General features: G+C 44.8%; 2 protein-coding genes across 4 annotated transcripts in view; both read right to left on the bottom strand.

Moving 5' to 3' along the window:
- LOC136706854 (insulin receptor substrate 1-B-like) overlaps positions 1–12,773 on the bottom strand; it is an 86,490-nt gene extending 73,717 nt beyond the window's left edge. For both annotated transcript variants that reach the window (XM_066680529.1, XM_066680528.1), the window contains exon 1: positions 11,985–12,773. In XM_066680529.1, the coding sequence (XP_066536626.1) occupies positions 11,985–12,333 (349 nt within the window). In that variant the 5' untranslated portion in view covers positions 12,334–12,773. The remainder of the gene's footprint in view (positions 1–11,984) is intronic.
- Positions 12,774–13,250: 477 nt separating this feature from the next.
- The window catches only part of agfg2 (ArfGAP with FG repeats 2), a 16,828-nt gene continuing 9,509 nt past the window's right edge, over positions 13,251–20,569 (bottom strand). For both annotated transcript variants that reach the window (XM_066681333.1, XM_066681332.1), the window contains 7 exons: positions 20,521–20,569; positions 20,347–20,431; positions 20,150–20,196; positions 18,485–18,568; positions 17,266–17,391; positions 15,860–15,930; positions 13,251–14,478 (listed from right to left, as the gene is read on the bottom strand). The exon at positions 20,521–20,569 is cut by the window's right edge and continues 140 nt beyond it. In XM_066681333.1, the coding sequence (XP_066537430.1) occupies positions 14,431–14,478; positions 15,860–15,930; positions 17,266–17,391; positions 18,485–18,568; positions 20,150–20,196; positions 20,347–20,431; positions 20,521–20,569 (510 nt within the window). In that variant the 3' untranslated portion in view covers positions 13,251–14,430. The remainder of the gene's footprint in view (positions 14,479–15,859; positions 15,931–17,265; positions 17,392–18,484; positions 18,569–20,149; positions 20,197–20,346; positions 20,432–20,520) is intronic.

Below are 20,569 nucleotides of genomic sequence, written 5' to 3' on the forward strand. Positions count from 1 at the left end.
CACCTTTCAAATACTTTCTATAGTTTAAGAACTCTAACATCTGAATAAAGTAAGCTATATATAAGGCTTAATTAACACTTTGGATACATTTGAATACAATCCGTATTATGTTCACCATGATATCTTCCATTGCATAAATAAAGGAGAGACTTTTTCTAAATGGTTAAAACATCTACAGTAAGAACAAGTGGCTAAGCTTTTAAACAGGAAAAAGGTTGATAAAATTCGTTCATTGTCTGTAACTCTTATCCAGTTCAGGGTCGCGGTGGGTCCATAGCCTACCTGGAATCATTGGGCGCAAGGCGGGAATACACCCTGGAGGGGGCGCCAGTCCTTCACAGGGCAACACACACTCACACATTCACTCACTCACTCACACCTACGGACACTTTTGAGTCGCCAATCCACCTACCAACGTGTGTTTTTGTACTGTGGGAGGAAACCGGAGCACCCTGAGGAAACCCATGCGGACACAGGGAGAACACACCACACTCCTCACAGACAGTCACCCGGAGGAAACCCACGCAGACACAGGGAGAACACACCACACTCCTCACAGACAGTCACCCGGAGGAAACCCACGCAGACACAGGGAGAACACACCACACTCCTCACAGACAGTCACCTGGAGGAAACCCATGCAGACACAGAGAGAACACACCCACTCCTCACAGACAGTCACCTGGAGGAAACCCATGCAGACACAGGGAGAACACACCACACTCCTCACAGACAGTCACCCGGAGGAAACCCACGCGGACACAGAGAGAACACACCACACTCCTCACAGACAGTCACCCGGAGGAAACCCACGCGGACACAGAGAGAACACACCACACTCCTCACAGACAGTCACCCAGAGGAAACCCACGCAGACACAGGGAGAACACACCCCACTCCTCACAGACAGTCACCCGGAGGAAACCCACGCGGACACAGAGAGAACACACCACACTCCTCACAGACAGTCACCCGGAGGAAACCCACGCGGACACAGGGAGAACACACCACACTCCTCACAGACAGTCACCCGGAGGAAACCCACGCGGACACAGAGAGAACACACCACACTCCTCACAGACAGTCACCCGGAGGAAACCCACGCGGACACAGGGAGAACACACCACACTCCTCACAGACAGTCACCCGGAGGAAACCCACGCAGACACAGGGAGAACACACCACACTCCTCACAGACAGTCACCTGGAGGAAACCCACGCGGACACAGAGAGAACACACCACACTCCTCACAGACAGTCACCCGGAGGAAACCCACGCGGACACAGGGAGAACACACCACACTCCTCACAGACAGTCACCCAGAGGAAACCCACGCAGACACAGGGAGAACACACCCCACTCCTCACAGACAGTCACCCGGAGGAAACCCACGCGGACACAGAGAGAACACACCACACTCCTCACAGACAGTCACCCGGAGGAAACCCACGCGGACACAGGGAGAACACACCACACTCCTCACAGACAGTCACCCGGAGGAAACCCACGCGGACACAGAGAGAACACACCACACTCCTCACAGACAGTCACCCGGAGGAAACCCACGCGGACACAGGGAGAACACACCACACTCCTCACAGACAGTCACCCGGAGGAAACCCACGCAGACACAGGGAGAACACACCACACTCCTCACAGACAGTCACCTGGAGGAAACCCACGCGGACACAGAGAGAACACACCACACTCCTCACAGACAGTCACCCGGAGGAAACCCACGCAGACACAGGGAGAACACACCACACTCCTCACAGACAGTCACTCGGAGCGGGAATCGAACCCACAACCTCCAGGCCCCTGGAGCTGTGTGACTGTGACACTGTGCCACCGTGCCGCCCGGTTGATAAAATGTATGTCATTATTTCCAAGCACTGTTGGTGTAGTAAAGTGAGTTACACTGTTACACCCAGAGCAAACTAATGTGTGATTCCCAGCTTTGGGTAGAAACACGCATCCTTGGGCAGGACTCATGTGGGAAGAAGGATAGGCCACTTAACACAAAACAGTCCAAGCTGTGAATCTGAACCAACGGCGGTGAACTTCAGAGAGTTTCAGTTGTTCTAGACATCCTCATGTTGCGCTCTCTTTTTTTTTTTTTTTTTTACATGTTTTAGGTTCAGTTTAGAGCTTAATTTGCACAATTAGTCTGAGGAGTAAACAGTTCTACATCATTTAGACTCTCTGCACTGTTCAGCAAACTGCAAATTCTAAGAGCCAATGAGAAAGCCGGGTTGTTTTTGCTCCAGTAATAAAGAACGTCAAACATGCTTAATCTCAAAGCTTCACAGTGTCTGCTGCAGCCTGGTCCTCATTTCCCAGAACTGCGCCAGCCTCGTTCACGTGGAGCCACAACCAAAGACTGGCTGCTGCTTTTCTTAAAACAGCAGCTATTCATTTCTTTTCCCCCTCAAACGGTCTTCCTGGACTGCGTTGGTGAGAAAGAAATATCTTAGGGATTTACCATCAAGGAACTCAGTGACCTCCCACTGCTCGGTGGCTATTATGGACTCGCTGAAGAACAAACGTGCCTCATCATCATAACTCAACCAATTAAAGAGGGTGATGTCTGGGGGGGGGGTTGGGGGGCAGAATGAGGTCAGCTTTTACCGTGTGTGAGTGAATGTGCTTGAATACGTGAACACAAGGGTGACTGAGTCTCGTGAACGCAGGGGTGTAGTGTAAGAAATAAGGAGCCCAGCCATGATGCTGTGGAATGAAGGACCTCACACATGGACCGAGCAGGTTATTATTTTATGTTTGATGTCTGTAGGGAATTTCCTCAGACATTTTACAGAAAAAACATTTTAACATTAAAAAAATATCAATTATTGTTTGAAGTTCCAATCTTAAAGGAACACTAAGTAAGACGTGGAAGGGGGTAGTTTCCTACCGTCCTCCAAACTTACATAGTGCAGTTTCTGCAGTGCTAAACCCAGATTAGCAGTGACGGAGGTCCTTTTCCCATTATTACCGGTCAGCGAAGCATCACAGGAATTTTGAAGCTGTCATTTTAAGTTAAACATTGGGAAAGACTGGGGGTGGGGCGGTGGTGTAGTGACCTACCTTCCCCCTAAAGTTACATAAAGCATTTTCTGCAGTGCTGAGCCCAGAGTAGCAACGACAGAGTCTCTTTTCTCTTTATTATACGTCAGTGAAACATCACATTGATTTTGAAGCCGTAATATTACATAAAAAATATTACATAGTGTTCCTTTAAATATCTACTGATAGACACCAACATTGCTTGGGTGTAGCACAGAAGCTTCAAGTCAACACTTATTTAATTACTGATTTCTATTAAACAGTACCCCATCGTGGACAGATAACTTGTGTAAGTGGAACGCACGTGTGCATAACGTCGCTATGTCCACAGTCGCCTTGAGGTTAGAAAGCCCCCCACAAGAACTACATGAGCAGCAGCACCATTTTCTCTAGAGCAGTGGAGCACGATTCAACACGTCTGGAATGAGCTGGAGTTGTGTTTGAGATGCACAACTACCCTTTGTTTCTGAAGAAATACCGAATAAGCAATGTTCCCCAATTGACACTCACCCAAATTCCACTTATCACTTAAAGGGACGGGTCCCGACTCTCACCTTAAAGGGCACTGTCACAGATGAACTGACGGTAACAATTCGGATTCAATTATGAATTTAAAAATGTGTTTACAAACCCTAAAAATGGCAGGTAAACAGCGTTTCATATTTAAAAAGGCATCTCACAGGCTTTTAAATGGGTTTAATGCCACTATGTCCCTGGGTAGGTGTTCTTGAGAGTAGGTGTAATTCAGTGTAAGTGCACAGTAAGTAAATAGCTGGGGGTTCATACAGAGATAGCGAGAAACAAACATCATTATCCTAAGTGAGTGTGCTACTATCCAATGACATCAGCTTATGTAATTACAAAGCATGCAGCAGCTCTAGACAGAATGACAGCTTGAGTCTCTTGTTAAAGACAAGCACAGGCCTATTCTGAGCCACGGATGGTGAGCCAGAACAAGGTCATCCAGTGGGAACTGGCCTTGTTTTAGCTGTGTTTGAGGACAAGTTGTACTTTAATGTGGTGTTGTCTGGGGTCAAACTATAGGAAATAGCCATGTAGCAGATACAAGCTTCTGTGATCTGGATTTAGCCAGTAGTTAAAATAGCACTGGCTCTGCCTGCCCTGAGCTCGCCGTGTATGTGTGTGTGTGTGTCCGTCTGTGACAGAGAAAGCCAAGAACAAATAAATTCACACAGACAATAATTACCAGCTCATTAAGGAGATGAGCAAGGACTAAAAGTGTTAACCTTTCAGCACCCGTCACTGACCGGGTTCCTTCTCTCTTTCTCTCTCTCCGTGGAAAGAGCAATGTGCTGGTGTTGTGTGATGTAAACAAACCCAGCTCCCTGACGCTTCACTGTCAAATGCCAGAATCAATTTTCTGCATCTGATCTACACAAACACACACACACACAGGAACACATTCCTGATCAGGATTAACCCTGAGTTTTGAGAGTTCAGCTCATTTCTGTTCTCATCTGAATACTGTTTTGTTCAGATTCGCCGTCATAAGAATTGGTTTAAATGTTATTATTTCATTAACGTTCCCAGACATTCACACACTATGATTTATTATTCAGGGCCACGGTGGAGGAGCAGACATCTGGAGGTGCATTCACGTGATTCCTGAAGACGTCTAGTGACATATTTCTGAGTGAAACACTATCTGAGACGGTCCCTGACCTGCATTTCACTCAGTTATAGGTGACAAATAAAGTGAAAATATATTACTGTTAATATTATGACTAATAGGGGCGGCACGGTGGCGCAGCAGGTGGGTGTCGCAGTCACAAAGCTCCAGGGACATGGAGGTTGTGGGTTCAATTCCCGCTCTGGGTGACTGTCTGTGAGGAGTGTGGTGTGTTCTCTCTGTGTCTGCGTGGTTTTCCTCCGGGTGACTGTCTGTGAGGAGTGTGGTGTGTTCTCTCTGTGTCTGCGTGGGTTTCCTCCGGGTGACTGTCTGTGAGGAGTGTGGTGTGTTCTCTCTGTGTCTGCGTGGTTTTCCTCCGGGTGACTGTCTGTGAGGAGTGTGGTGTGTTCTCTCTGTGTCTGCGTGGGTTTCCTCCGGGTGACTGTCTGTGAGGAGTGTGGTGTGTTCTCCGTGTCTGCGTGGGTTTCCTCCGGGTGACTGTCTGTGAGGACTGTGGTGTGTTCTCCCTGTGTCTGCGTGGGTTTCCTCCGGGTGACTGTCTGTGAGGAGCGTGGTGTGTTCTCCCTGTGTCTGCGTGGGTTTCCTCCGGGTGACTGTCTGTGAGGAGCGTGGTGTGTTCTCCCTGTGTCTGCGTGGGTTTCCTCCGGGTGACTGTCTGTGAGGAGTGTGGTGTGTTCTCCCTGTGTCTGCGTGGGTTTCCTCCGGGTGCTCGGGTTTCCTCCCACAGTCCAAAAACACATGTTGGTAGGTGGATTGGCGACTCAAAAAGTGTCCGTAGGTGTGAGTGAATGTGTGTGTCTGTGTTGCCCTGTGAAGGACTGGCGCCCCCTCCAGGGTGTATTCCCGCCTTGTGCACAATGATTCCAGGTAGGCTCTGGACCCACCGTGACGCTGAACTGGATAAGGGTTACAGATAATGAATGAATGAATGATGACTAATAACCCCCCAGTCTTTTTGATATAATAAAAAAATCTGGAGACCATTTGGAATAAGACCAGAATCACTTTATTTATATCACAACACTTTTATGTTTAAGCCATGAACTGACGAGGGTTCAGACGGAGAGACGGAATAAAGTAAGTGATGCATTAATTTTCCATTTTGCTTTGATTCACAGTTTGGAAATATTCACTTCATACAAATAGAATACATCAGAAATGACTTCAAGTCAGACTTAACATGTGGTTAGTTCTGTCTCGGAGTCTGTGGACAAGTCGGCCAGTGTGTAAAATCGATCTTTTTTTGCATAATGTCCGCTTCACAGCTGAACAAATACAGAGAAGTCAAATATCCACTAAACCCTGAACGTCCTCCAGCAAGCGTTCATTCTGCGCAGGTGAGCTTCCCAGGCCCTACTCTGCTGTGTGTGTGTGTGTGTGTGTGTGTGTGCCTGTCAACACTTAGTCTCTGAACTACATTGTTCAGCATTGTTCAAACACGCTGCTTCAAAACGTTCCTCTCTTTCCCAAACTTTTCCACAGTAAAAAGCCTCCAATGACTAACTGTGGTCTCCGTGTTCAAACTGTGGTCTACAGCAGCAGTGGGCAGGAGAAAACGTGCTCCCGCTCCAGAAACCGCGTCAATGGGAAAATATTTGTCCATGTGCCTCGCCTCACCCCCTACCCATAATTCAGTGCTCCCTCTCGGGGTACAGAGGGGTGCAAACACTTCCAGTACACTGCATACCACAGACTCCAGTTACACCATAAACTCCTGTTACTAAGTTAAAAAACCCAGCGCTGGACACCATTTCTGAAACTCAGCTGACATCGGGTCAGAGTTTGAGGCGTTTCGGTGGGTCCGTGTGAGTGAGGGGTCTGCTCTTCTTTTAAAACTCTATGCAAAATACAAACAAGCGAGTGAATGTGAACGAATGAAAGAACAAATGATGACTTAATAAATGAAATCAATGAGAAGGGTTTCAGAAAATTAGTGGAGCTTTCTTTTGTCTTTTTGTTAAAAAAAAACTAATAGAAATTAATTTATTCGTTGATTCATTCATTCACTGGAATTCAGCAGTTTGTGGTGTTTGGTTTGAATGGGGGATGAGTGGTGTTCAGTACGTCACATGATGTAGAATGAACAAATGAATAACTGTCTGAATGAAGAAAGGAAGGGATGAGTTGATTCTGAAAGAGGTTACAGTAAGATTAACGTACAGTGATCCCTCGCTACTTCGCGGTTCATCTTTCGTGGATTCGCTACTTCACGGGTTTTTTCAAGGGGCTTATGGCCGCTATATCGCGGATATTGAGGGAAAATCTAGGAAAATCGTGAAAGATGAACAGCCAAAGTATTTTTTATTGATATTCACATGTATTACACTGGGGCTGTAGGTGACACAATATTTCTATCATTTACAAATGTTTCTTACGTACAGTACATGTGTTGTTCACGTCCACATCCGAGTGAAATTTACTGACGCTGAATCACAGCTTAGGAATGACTCTATTAAAAAAACTGGTGGGATATCACATGTAGTTCCAGCTGAAAAACATTAGAGAACGACTGTGTAATGCAGAGGGTGGGTTGTTAACAGTAACAGGGAGGGGTTTAAAAGTCCAAATACTCGTTAAATACATAAAAAATATCTGTCCTCTGTTTCACGGAAATTCGTTTTTTGCGGGGGGTCTTGGAACGCATCCCCCGCCAAAAACGAGGGATCACTGTATTAGCAACAACTCAATTCTAAAGCACATATTTTATGAAGACGCCAGCATATTGTGTTCAAGTGAATGTGAAATTGTGTGTATTGTGTGTCACCAAAGATGAAGCCGTTATTAAAAGGATAAAAAGAAGATGACAGAACTTAAAGGTGCCTATGACAGATGGTGAAATGTTTAAGCACAGTCTCAGAAGCGTTGGGTTTGTTTCAATGGCCAATGCACATCATGGGTTTAATGGCAGACGATTGTAAGATTCCGTTCTCCGTGTTTTCTCCCATTGCTTCTGTATCCGTGTCTCTTTATTCCATTAAAGCTCATCCCTCATCGTTAACATCCACATCATTAAAACATAAATCAAACTGTAGCCAAATAAGAAACCAGAGGACAAACCCATGTTGGTTTAATAGCTGATGTGGATTTGAATAAAGGACATTTGAATAAAGGCAGTGCTTCCAGCGCTTGATTTAAAGCACTACACTGTGTTTCTCTCGGGGAGATCTTGGAGAGGCAGTAAAGACACACTCTCATTAACTCTTCCTTACATAATAGCACACCCGCTAATAACACCTTGACCCGCCACTTTCATTCGCCGTGGCAATGTCACATGTTTGGTCAGCGGTCTCTGCTGAGGCTGGGGTACTGGCGGCTAGCGGATCGGTTGATTGCAGCACAGAGTCACGGTCACTGACCTTTTAGCTTCTGTTTACTCTGCACTAGCTTCAGGACCAGTCCCGTTACAAAACGGATGATAGCTGTGAGGTCTTAGGTCATTTGTTCATATAGATACATACAACTTAATGGACATTAGAGCCATAAAACGCTCTGTACGGACCATCCTTTATTCAGGGGAAAGACAAAGAAACGATATTCAGCATCTGACATGAGTGCGTGGCCCTGCAGACAAAATCACTCTTTTGCAAACAGTCCTGTATTTTTTAGGGCTGTGTTCTTCTTTAAAAAATCTGCAGACTTTTGGGGCTATCCTCAACAGCGACGACACAAAACCCTGCCGGAGAAACGCAAGCTTAAGCGACTTCACTGGCATTTGGCTCATGTGAAAGGAGAAAGGAGACGAGGGTCTTCTAAAACACACACGGAAATGCCTTGTTTTTCTCTTCCTTTAAGCCTTTTAAGCTCCAGTGATATGGTTAACTGTGAGAGAATAAGCCCCGGTGAAGCTGGGCGATAAGCCACGGCCTCAGCGTGGCAATGTGGATAAGAAGGAGCTGCTGAGCAACTCAAAACATGACTTTTCCAAGAAGTTCTCCAAAGCCCCAGCACTCTCACAACAACACGTTTACAGTAATAGAACGTCACGGCCAAAACCAGTAAAGACTACGACCCGACAGCGTAATTACCAGAGGTGGGTGGCAGACTGAACCCATCTTTACACAAATGTAAATTTGCCTTCAATTAAATACTCACTTCAGCAAAAGCACTTTAAAGAAAACAACCTGAACAAACAAAACAAAGAAAGAGAGCAACGACAGACAACTTTAACTTTAATAATGTGATATAAATACAATCTAACACCTAATCTAGTGGACTACAGGTCTTTAACATTCACCGATATCCAGAGAAATGTCCAGAGAAAAGTCTCAGTTTGCGTTTGGTTCAGTCCTGTGTCGTGAGGACAGCGGGTCCTAGGACATGACTGAAAAACAGAAAGTCCTGCCCCACCCCGTTATAACGTCATGACAACCACCGGAACTTAACCCAGAATCTAGGAGGAGGTGGAGAAATGAGGCAGGGCCAAAAGGTCACTGGTGTTGCCCTTTAAACACTTAAGTGTGGAGTAGTTTTGTTTTTCTAATATTCTACTTTTTTAATGTTAAAATTAAACAAATCACCTCACAATATCAAAAATTAATTGAGTATGTTTAAACCCGAGAAGAACCTGAGAACACTAACGCGAATAAACCACAAGTAAACAGCACCCAACTTTACTGCTGACATTGTTGTGGTTTTCAAAGCCTCCTCCGGTTCCCATTAGAGACAGGGTTTTGCATCGGGCGGCACGGTGGCTTGGTGGTTAGCACGTTCGCCTCCCAGCGCTGGGATCTTGGGTTCAAGTCCCATCTGGGTGGAGTTTCCATGTTCTCCCCGTGTCTGCGTGGGTTTCCTCCGGGGTCTCCGGTTTCCTCCCACAGTCCAAAAACATAGAGGGTAGGTGAATTGGCTTCTCTAATAACTGTCCTGGTGTGTGAATGAATGTCTGTATGTGTGAGCCCAGATATGGATTGGCGCTCTGTCCTGGGTTAAACCCTAGTGCCCGATGCAGTCCTCCAGGTGGACGGTCGTTTCTGGTCGAGAGTACGCTGTGTGCGTTTGGCTGCCGCTTCTCGCCAGTGTGTGTGTGTGTGTGTGTGAATTGAGTGTTCTGAGCAGTGTGGATTGTAAAGCGTCCTTGGGTGTCTAGAAAGGCGCTATATAAGTGTAACGATAATAATAATAATAATAATAATAATCATCACTGGCTCCATTTCGCGGGGGAGACGTGCTGTTAAAAAAGCGACCAGCTAAAAGCGAGCAGAGTCGAGCAGATCCCATGCCGAGGAAAAGCCCCGTTACACAACAGAGAGACCTCCAAACGTTGAAAGACATGAACCGAGAAGAGAATATTTCTCTATTCATGCTCCATAGGTGGATTAAGTGTAAACAGACCAGTGGGAACAGGATTTCCCCACAATCGTAGACATTGTATTTAAGGAACTTGAATAAAAATGCACAAAAGGTAAAATCGCTCCTTATTCACTCTCACTTGATTTAAATATTAATATTTACTTAAGTTAATAGAACAAGCTAGAATCAGATGCTAGAATGCAGATTGGTTAGTGGGTAGGCAGCAATCTGATTGGCTAGTGGATACGGAGCATGCTGATTGGCTAGTGGACAGGGAGCATGCGGATTGGCTAGTGGACAGGGAGCATGCGGATTGGCTAGTGGACAGGGAGCATGCTGATTGGCTAGTGGACAGGGAGCATGCTGATTGGCTAGTGGACAGGGAGCATGCTGATTGGCTAGTGGACAGGGAGCATGCTGATTGGCTAGTGGACAGGGAGCATGCTGATTGGCTAGTGGGATCTATGGAGTACGATTACAGTCAAAAATAAACATGTGCTCATATACTTGCTCATATACTTTCATTTATAAATATTTAATTTGTCCACAGACGTCTGTTTTGTACCAATACGACTTCAAAAACATACGATTATAAAGACTTACGCATACGACTTTTATTGAATTATTACGGGTACGACTTCTAGAATCGTACGTGAGAAAACACTGTTGTAAAATCCGTCACTGGACTCACAGGCGAGATGCTTCGAGCAGACGGCCAGTCATGCACGCACACGCTTATTTCGGACAGTAATCTTACTCCATATATATCCACGTCATTATTCACCTGCACACACAAGCTGGTATAACACTGCAGGCTGTGCAAACATTCATGAATATCTTTTAAAGTCCGAATGGCCCCATAATACTGCTGCTTTACGCAGTACACAAGGGGTTAATAACATTAACACTAACAATAATAATCTTCATTTTAATAATACATTACATTTATAACCTGCTCCTCAAGAACCCAGAGATGCTCACAACTCAGGTCTAATTTAAACTCTACAGAAACACACAGACCCTTTACAGGACACATGAAAACAAACAGGAGGCTGATTAAAGGAGAAAGTGTGGGCTCTGAGCTGGGCCCTGCCCCTGTAGACTCTGAGAATCCTAACTACATTCACACACATCTGTAACACGATAGAAGCTTGCACCACACGTGAAGAAATGCCCCTCATGAAACAGTTGTGCAGAGGTTTGAGTTCATACGGAGAAGACACACGTCACTGGAGTTACAGCCCTCTCTTTCTAATGAACAAACCCAGAGCTGACTTCAGGGCTCAGCCCCAGCTCGCAGCCCAGTACAGGCACATGCTGCACACACACACACACACACCCCGCAGCCTTCAGCACCGCTCTTTAACAGCCCCCTCCTCACCCCCGGGCACTTCACTGGCTGTAAATCGTTAAAATGGGACTCTCTCGACGTGCCACGTTAAAAGAGCATTTCCCAGTGAATTTCAGCATGCGCCGGCAGTGTTTACAGTCGTGCTGAAGACTGGACACTGGACTGAAAGACAGGGAACACACGAGGAACTAGGGCTGTTTGTTTCATACGTTTTAACACACTGTAACCACGGTAACGTTTTAAAAAAGGTTACTTTTACAGCTTTATTCCTGATTTTATCAAAGGACTGTAACAGCACTGAATAAAAACAAATGTGCTCGGTGATTTGACTGAGATCTGCACTGATTCCACACCAATACATTTCCCACATTCACACAATGAGTTCATTTCACTGCGGTGTGTCTCTGGTGTAGAACCTGGGAACAGACTTGAATCAAGTTGAATTGAATGGACCAGAGGAGCACGCGGTCAATGCACAGCTCGCATGCCTCTGTGTGTGTGTGTGTGTGTGTGTGTGCAGACTCACTTCAGAGCGTGCATGCTTGTTTGTGTGTATTTATGTTTGTGAGTGTGTTGTGAGGTCTATGGGCCCGTGTGTGTGTGTTCTGAACAGAGGACGGGGGACTCACTCTTGCACTGGAGCTCCACCATGGCCTGGTACCAGTCGTGCTGCTCAGCCTCGCTTTCCGCGGCCACGGTGAAACTGTCCGCGCGCGTGTACAGCACGATCATGTGCTTGTTCTTGGCGTCCGCGCGCTTGTTGATGTTGAAGCACGTCTCGAGGACCACGGCGCGCTTGGGCGCGGGCGCCTTGCCGCGGAACTTCTTCTCGCTCTCGTAGTACTCGAGTCGCGCCGGGCCACGTTCGGACGCCGCGCGCAGCACGAAGAAGCGCCGGTGCATCGACTTGTGCTTTCGGAGGTAGCCGCTTTTGCGCACGTCCGCGAAACTCGACGTCTCGCAGCTCTGCGGCTCCATGCTCCCCTCCTTTCCCTCCGTCTTCCCGCTGCTCTCTTAAAGTTTCAGCCAGCGACGTGCGGCGCGAGCTCGCTACTCACCCTCTCATTGAACTCCCCCCTCTCTCTCTCTCTCCGCCCGAAAAGTGTCTCGCGAGGACAAGAGCGCACCAGAGCGGGGGAGAGAGCTGCACACAGTTACTTTCCTCTCGCCAGAGAAAAATAAAACACGAATCGGTGTCTGAATCCGTCCCGAAGCTCGCGGTCACACAGCCGCGTCCCAGCCCCACAATCTTCCCAAAGCCGAGCGCTTCAATCTCATTACTGATTACACACAGTAGGACGGAGACTGGCTGCTCTCCGCCTCTAAAGCCTTGAGTCTGGCCCTCGGACCGAACTACTGTGTGGGCCAGCCTGTCACTCAGCGCCCCTCCGTACTTACAGCGTGTGTGTGTGTGTGTGTTTGAGGGGAGGTATATAGCTAGAGAGGGGGTTGGTGTAGAGCACGAGGCCGCTGAGCAGAATCAGATTTCATTCACTGCCGCCTGTCCCCCGCTTCGCACTGCTCTCACTTTAGTTTACAATGACCATAGAACCCCCCCCCACTACAGCTCCCACCACTAGCCCTAGTACCGCAGCTAAGGGCTTTTGGGAATGTTTACAAATGGCATCAACCGGATGGTTATTTATGGTCGCTTAGCAACAAAGTTATTTGGTTACGGAGTATGAATATTAATAGTCTAAAGTTATAACAGGAATATACGTCTGTACGCTGCTCCCATTTTGAATGAGTTTACAACTCCGTTTCTTGTTTAACCCAAAGCTCCAGGGCGCCCTCTGCCGGAGCTTCACCTCCACTGCACGGCGTCTATTTTAAGAGAACTGCAATCATCCTGAAAGAATAATTAGGTCACGTACAAGGTGAAAGTGATAGGTTTCTTTGTTTAATTTCCAGTTTAAAGCCCTAAAGGAGTGCAAATACATTCAGAATGCAATGATGACCTTCCCACAGATAAAAAATATAAATGCCAGTGCTATTTTAAAAATATATATCGCATGAAATCCTGAAGCAGCAAATTTAAGGTTCACGTAAATGTATACACACTGACGCAAAACTAATATGAAGAGCTTTTTATGCGTACAATTACTTCTCATACAAGGACACTGTAAAAAAAAATTAGTGTAAGAAAAAAATACGTATTTTTGAAACCTGACAATATTTGGTCCTGAATATTATGAATAACAAGAAACACTTTTTTAAAAGTTACTGAACTTGCCGTACATTCAACAGCTTCTTGCTCACAAAGCGCATGCAGTCTGACAACGCACAAACAAATGCTTTAAAAAGGAGAATACAAATCAACCCTAAAGTAATAAAAAAACTATAAATGTGTAAAGGCCTTGCGTACGTACACAAACACGTGAGAAAAGCCTAGAGCTTTTTTAAACACTCTCCTTTTAACATGCATTAGACCGGAGAGCAGAAGGCTATCAAATCAGAACTAATGAAAAACGCACAGCTTTTATTAAGAGAATTTGAAGCTTAGGCCTCTCGCTGCCGTCTTTCGTTCTATAAACCTGCGACTTTATTCTTTAGTGTTGTTGCTGAAATGCAGCTTGGGCACAGGCTAATGAACTACAAACATGTTACCGAGAGGGCGGAAGCAGGAGGTTAAAGCAGCTGTGTACGAGTCTGTAATGGCCTTCTTCTATTGCACCATGAGGTGGTTTTTAATATCAAACACATCAGATGTATGGCAAGAACACATCCCCCTACATAGAGTTGAACACACACATCCACACACACACACACACACACACACACACACACACACACACACAGCTTTGTCCTGTTACATGTGGTGCAAATGATGCACATAAACTCACTCACACAGGAACACAGACAAAATAATACGCACTAATACACACACATTAATCAACACTCAGTAAAATGGGCATGTGTATTTCCCCCTTTATCTGTAGCAGGGAGCTCTCTGGTGGCAATGGAAACGGCACTAGTTCTAAGGAGCATTCTTTCTCTCTCTCTCTCTCTCTCTCTCTCATATACACACATTCTCTCCCTGTCTCTTCATCTCTGTCTGGCCGAGGGGAGCTGGGATCAGATGAAAGGGTTCAGTGACGCTCCTCTGGTGGGGTAAACATTCCCCTGAGAAAACAAATGGAGAGAACAGCAGTGAATTACACACACACAGATTTACTTACAGACAAGGTCCCTCTTACTTAAGTGTAGTCACAAATGACCACTCAGAGAAATAGAATGTATTTTTACCCTGTTTATTAAATCTAATCATGGTACGCACAGAAAACTAAGATCTAGGCTACTTGAGGGGGGAAACTTTTCAAGATGGGTGGTGACCATGGCGGCCATTTTGAAGTCGGCCATTTTGGATCCAACTTTTGTTTTTGCAATGGGAAGAGGGTCATGTGACACATCAAACTTATTGGGAATTTCACAAGAAAAGCAATGGTGTGCTTGGTTTAACGTAAACTTTATTCTTTCATGAGTTATTTACGAGTTTCTGAGCACTTATAAAATGTGTTCAAAGTGCTGCCCCGTTGTGTTGGATTGTCAATGCAACCCTCTTCTCCCACTCTTCACACACTGATAGAGACACCGAAGGAGAAATGCTAGCACAGATTTCCAGGATCCGTAGTTTCAGGTGCTGCACGTCTCGTACCTTCACAGCATAGACAATTGCCTTCAGATGACCCCAAAGATAAAAGTCTAAGGGGTCAGAACGGGAGACCTTGGGGACCATTCAACTGGCCAACGACGACCAATCCACTTTCCAGGAAACTGTTCCTCTAGGAATGCTCGGACCTGACACCCATAATGTGGTGGTGCACCGTCTTGCTGGAAAAAACTCAGGGAACGTCCCAGCTTCAGTGCATAAAGAGGAAAACACATCATCATGTAGTAATTTCGCATTTCCAGTGGCCTTGAGGTTTCCATTGATGAAGAATGGCCTCACTATCTTTGTACCCCATATACCACACCATACCATCAAGACGTGCAGCACCTGAAACTACGGATACTGGAAGCCTGTGCTAGCATTTCTCCTGCAGTGTTGCTATCAGTGTGTGAAGAGTGGGAGAAGAGGGTTGCATTGACAATCCAACACAATGGGCAGCACTTTGAACACATTTTATAAGTGGTCAAAAATTTGTAAATAACTCATGAAAGAATAAAGTTACGTTAAAACCAATTTTGTTTTCAGTTTGATGTGTCACATGACCCTCTTCCCATTGAAAAAACAAAAGTTGGATCCAAAATGGCCGACTTCAAAATGGCCACCATGGTCACCACCCATCTTGAAAAGTTTCCCCGCTCCCATATACTAATGTGCCACAAACAGGAAGTTAATATCACCAACCATTCCCATTTTATTAAGGTGTATCCATATAAACGGCCCACTCTGTACATAATCTTACTCACACTGATTTAATTACATTAAATCTTGAGAAATCTAGGTTTTTCTGCCAAATTACTCAGGGCCTAGTAAGTGGCCTAAAGGAGGACTACTCACAGTAAATGGATTGACGGACATGGGTCGCTGGACTTTGGTAATGGACTCTGAGGCAGGGAAGGATGTGAAACCTACGAAGAGAAATGAAAATCATAAACATGACCCAACATCATTATGCTATTTTTAAAACATCACATGTGCACCTCACATATAGAGTTTAATTAAAGGAAGTGGAAAAGGTGTACATCAAATGGAAGTATTAACTGTGTAAACTGCTGAAGGAATAATAAATCATAGAAATGCGTGAATTATATTGTATAAAACGACATAATACTGTATAAGAGTGTCACAGTGATTCACTTTTTGTATAAAAACGTAGGTGTCTACCACTTTAACCATTAGCTACAGCAGTTTACCCAGCTTTAATTGTCTTTATGTGGAATCTAGTTTTATAGAGTTTTCCTCAGTTTAAATGGGTAAAACCTATGAGTTGACAGACATAGTTGTGTATGATAACAGTATGCCTTACACGCATGTGATGATTTGGGCATGCAGTCAGCATGAGGCCAGAGGCACAATGTGAAGCAGTCATTATTAAAAAAAAATGGTTTCCACCATGTGTTCATGTAGCACATGGCTCTGTTTGTTTTTGTTCCTGTCTCCGCCCCTGTCCCGCCTTAGCTCCACCCTCTCGTTATGCCTCCTTTGTAGTCCTGCCCCCCCCCCCCACCCACCCCGTTATCTGTCCCAGGTGTTCCTTGTCTGTGGTGTGCATTCAAGTTCCTTTGTCTTAGTGCCTCTTTGTTGGACATTCCACCTTTTGTTTTGCACAAGTCTGTTTGTCTCATCTGTTCCTCGTTTCCTTTTGCTTCCACCTTCATTTTGTGCTCTCCATTCGTTTCTCTCTCTCTCTAGTCTTTGTCTCGTCTGTTCCTTGGTTTGCTTCTCTTTCCTTTGTCAGTCCGGTCTGTCTGTCTCCTTCCTTGTGCCTCTCTCTTCGTCTTTCTGTACCATTCAGTCCGTTTAGCTCTCTCTGTCTAGATCTTTCTTTATCTGAGTCTGTCTCAGTTTTGTTATCTTTTGTTTAAATAAAGTTAGTGTTATTAGCGTGTGTCCACCTCCCATCATTCGGCCCCGCGATCCTGACACCAGTCAACAGCCATCTTTGAAGTATCCCAGTTATCTCTTTGAATACGGAGACAAATAAATCTGACATAATTTATAAAAACAAAACAAAAAACACCCTCCCCACCTTGGGCTGTGCCTGTAAACTAATGTCTCCTCCTCTTTATAACGTCGCTGGCATCGTAAGCTACCTTTACTTGTTAGTTACATTAGCGTTGAAGCGCCAACACAGATGTTAAAAAGCCAACATCTGGCACCACATATTGATTACATTTGCAATAAGTGTAACATTGTGTGGCCAAATGTATAGAACATCATTTAAAATAAATACTCTCACTCACCGTTAGCTTCCTGGGTGTTAGCTGGCTCGTGTGGAAAGGCTGAGTTCTGTGTGCTGGGAACAGGGAAAGAGGCAGAATGGGGGAAGGCAGCTGGGGGAGAGGGTGAGACGAGTGTACTGCAGTCACCTGTCAATCACATGGAATTTAAAAAGATGTTTAAACTGAATTCCTTTATCATAATAAGCATTTTACCCTTAGAACAATGATCTTAAAAATAGAGCACAATAATTACAATGTCTCCAGAATGCTTCCGTTACAATGGATTATGTAATTCAACACAATGACTATTACGTAACATTACGTTCCTTTATCAGCAGATCAGTTACACTTTCGTGTACAATGGCCTTTGTTTTTTAAAGTGAATCAAGATTCAACCTTTTTCCTACGATTAGAAAAGTCTGCGACCATGGGAAAAAAGCCCAGGACATCAGATATCACAGCTGCCGTTTTATATCATTCATATATTTTGACGACAGGGCACGCCACATGCCACTGCACCCCTGGAGCTCGTGGATTTGACATGCCTCACTGGTCCGTGCTGGGCTTTATACCATGTGTCTCCTGGATTTCAGAGCTGTACGTATTAGATTTCATAGCATGAGTGCGCTAATCAGTTTTTGGCTCGTGTGTCCTCATGACTCAGATTGGGGGCATGGTGGAAGCTGATTTTGGATCGGTTTGGATCAGAAACTCGAGTCATTTAAGCTACACACAAAGGCTGCTTCTTTTCCTCATGTCCGTGAACGAATAAATGGTGAATGCCCTCTGAGTTTAAGCCGAGGTGTCTTATTTCCTTTAGATCCAACACTGTACCCCACAGTACACCTCAAAGAGGCCCAGGTGAATTCACTGTTTGTGAAGGGTTAATCATGTTTATTGGAGAGAGACTTTAACAGGAACAAACACACTAAGATATCACATTAACGGAGTCCCACATTGAATAAGCATTGACCATAAGATAAAGAAAGCCTGGGCTAAACAGAACAACGTGTATTTCGTATTTTCACGGCTTTCTAATCTGTAATAACCTTGGATTAGGGAAACAGATTTGTGACCTGCGGTGTAGACACCAAAACACCGATGTGTGTGTTCACCTGTGTGTGCGGGGTTCATCTAAACCAAACCACGGACAACAGCCGATTGAATTCTGCTCGCTGTAAATTTGACAACATCTTCAAATATATATCTGTGGTCCAGGTTAAATCTGAGGAGGACTCACCTACGGCCGTGCTGTTGAAGGGGTTGCTGGGGGACAGAGCAGGCTGGGAGCTGCTGGCTATAGAAGTGAAAGGATTTGGGAAATCTGGAGAAGGGGATAAGAAAGATAGTGAGAGATGAGTGTGTGTCTGAGGGAAGGGAACGTATCACACATTAACTGAATGTGCTTTGAATCTGAAACTCAATCAGAGCTTAATTTAATGTGTATACAGATGTGTTTTAAGGGTTAAGATCAAGACAATGTTAGGATATATATATATCATTATCAATACAAAGGACTAATAGCTAATGAAGTATTCAAGGCATCAGACACACTACAGTCTGTAAGAGCAGAAGTACACAGTGCCCCTGTGTTTTCAATGGAGCTGAGAGAATGGACAGTGGGTGCAGAAACAAAGAGCTGGTCATAATCTCATGGATGAACTGACGCCTGATACATTGTTTGGCAGTAGTTTTGAGGATAGAATTTTAGAAGGACTAAACTTATAAAGGTTTATTAGTTATTAATTAAGATGTCAATACATTAACTGATACAGTGCAGTCATTAATCAGTTGTAACACAGATAGTGAACCCACACCCATCTACACTGTTAGACCTCAGATCTCGCCAAATACTGACCTCAGTTTATCTTCTTCAGCATGAGGCCTGTCGTCTTCAGCACATCTTTGTTAATAAGTTTAACCATTTAATGATTTAAACCTCCAACAGTGTCTTTTTATGCATTAATGATAATGTGGTTTATTTAAACACATGAAACGACTACATTTACCTCCTCAGGTCTGAGCTTATTCTTCACCTTCATTTTATTATCATTAAGTTCTCTGACGGTTCCAGTATTAGACAAAAAAAGAGGTCACTGTTGCACTTCCTGTCTCTGTGCTACTAAGGATTATTAATGATTTTTAAGGTGTTTACAGCCTAATTAGTAAGCATGTAATAAACAGGCATTTAAGCCATTTTTAAGTGCAGTCTTTTAACGTGATACCGTTTTGACGACAATCTTTGGGCTAAGATTTAAATACGTTATTAGAAAATAAGAGTAGAGTAAAATATTAACTTATTTTATTCCAGAGATGCCATTATTTGGCCCTGATTATTATTTGTGTTATAAATCACCACAATAATACAACAAAATCTGAGGAAGTCCATTTTCAAATTTTTTTTTCAGTATGTGACGTCACAGTCCTGAAGGCTCACAGCTCTATGAGCTGTTTTTCTAATTCTGTTCATTAAGGGCTTGTTAATTTACTGATGAAGCAGGAAAAATGCTACACCATACAAAAGACTGGGCCATCACAAATGTTGGTATAATCTATAGTCCATCCATCCATCCAGACAGTCACCCGGAGGAAACCCACGCAGACACAGAGAGAACACACCACACTCCTCACAGACAGTCACCCGGAGGAAACCCATGCAGACACAGGGAGAACACACCACACTCCTCACAGACAGTCATCCGGAGGAAACCCACGCAGACACAGGGAGAACACACCAACTCCTCACAGACAGTCACCCGGAGGAAACCCACACAGACACAGAGAGAACACACCACACTCCTCACAGACAGTCACCCGGAGGAAACCCACACAGATAATCTATAGTAAAAAACCAAAACAAATGCCTTTTGTGCTGTGGTATTATACCTGTAAATAATTCACTCACTTGCAAATGTCTGAGGAGCAGATGTGGCTTCTGGAACACCTGGGGAGCTGTCAAAGGTGGATAGTTTAATGATTTTCACATGGTCATGCTTTCATTTAAGCCTGGCATGAGTGAGTAATCTTGTCGGATAATATGATTTCTGCTTAAAAATGTTTGATTTACACAACAAAGCCTTGCAGTTTAATGCAGCATCTTACCTGGCAGGTGTAGAACTAGAAGAGAGTCTGTTGCCAAACAAAGTGCTATATTGTGGAGGGCCACTAGAGGGAGCTGCAGAGGTGACTGCACAGACACAGACACAGACACCTCAGCCTCAGTTTGTTTACTAACCGAACAAATACACGAAAACTACATTGAGCGGTTCTTTTTACCTGTGGCAGGTGTGTTGTCAGAGAAGACCTTGTCAAGCTGAGACACTGC

Source organism: Hoplias malabaricus, chromosome 9 (genome assembly GCF_029633855.1).
Source record: "Hoplias malabaricus isolate fHopMal1 chromosome 9, fHopMal1.hap1, whole genome shotgun sequence".
In the NCBI taxonomy this organism is placed as follows: domain Eukaryota; kingdom Metazoa; phylum Chordata; class Actinopteri; order Characiformes; family Erythrinidae; genus Hoplias; species Hoplias malabaricus.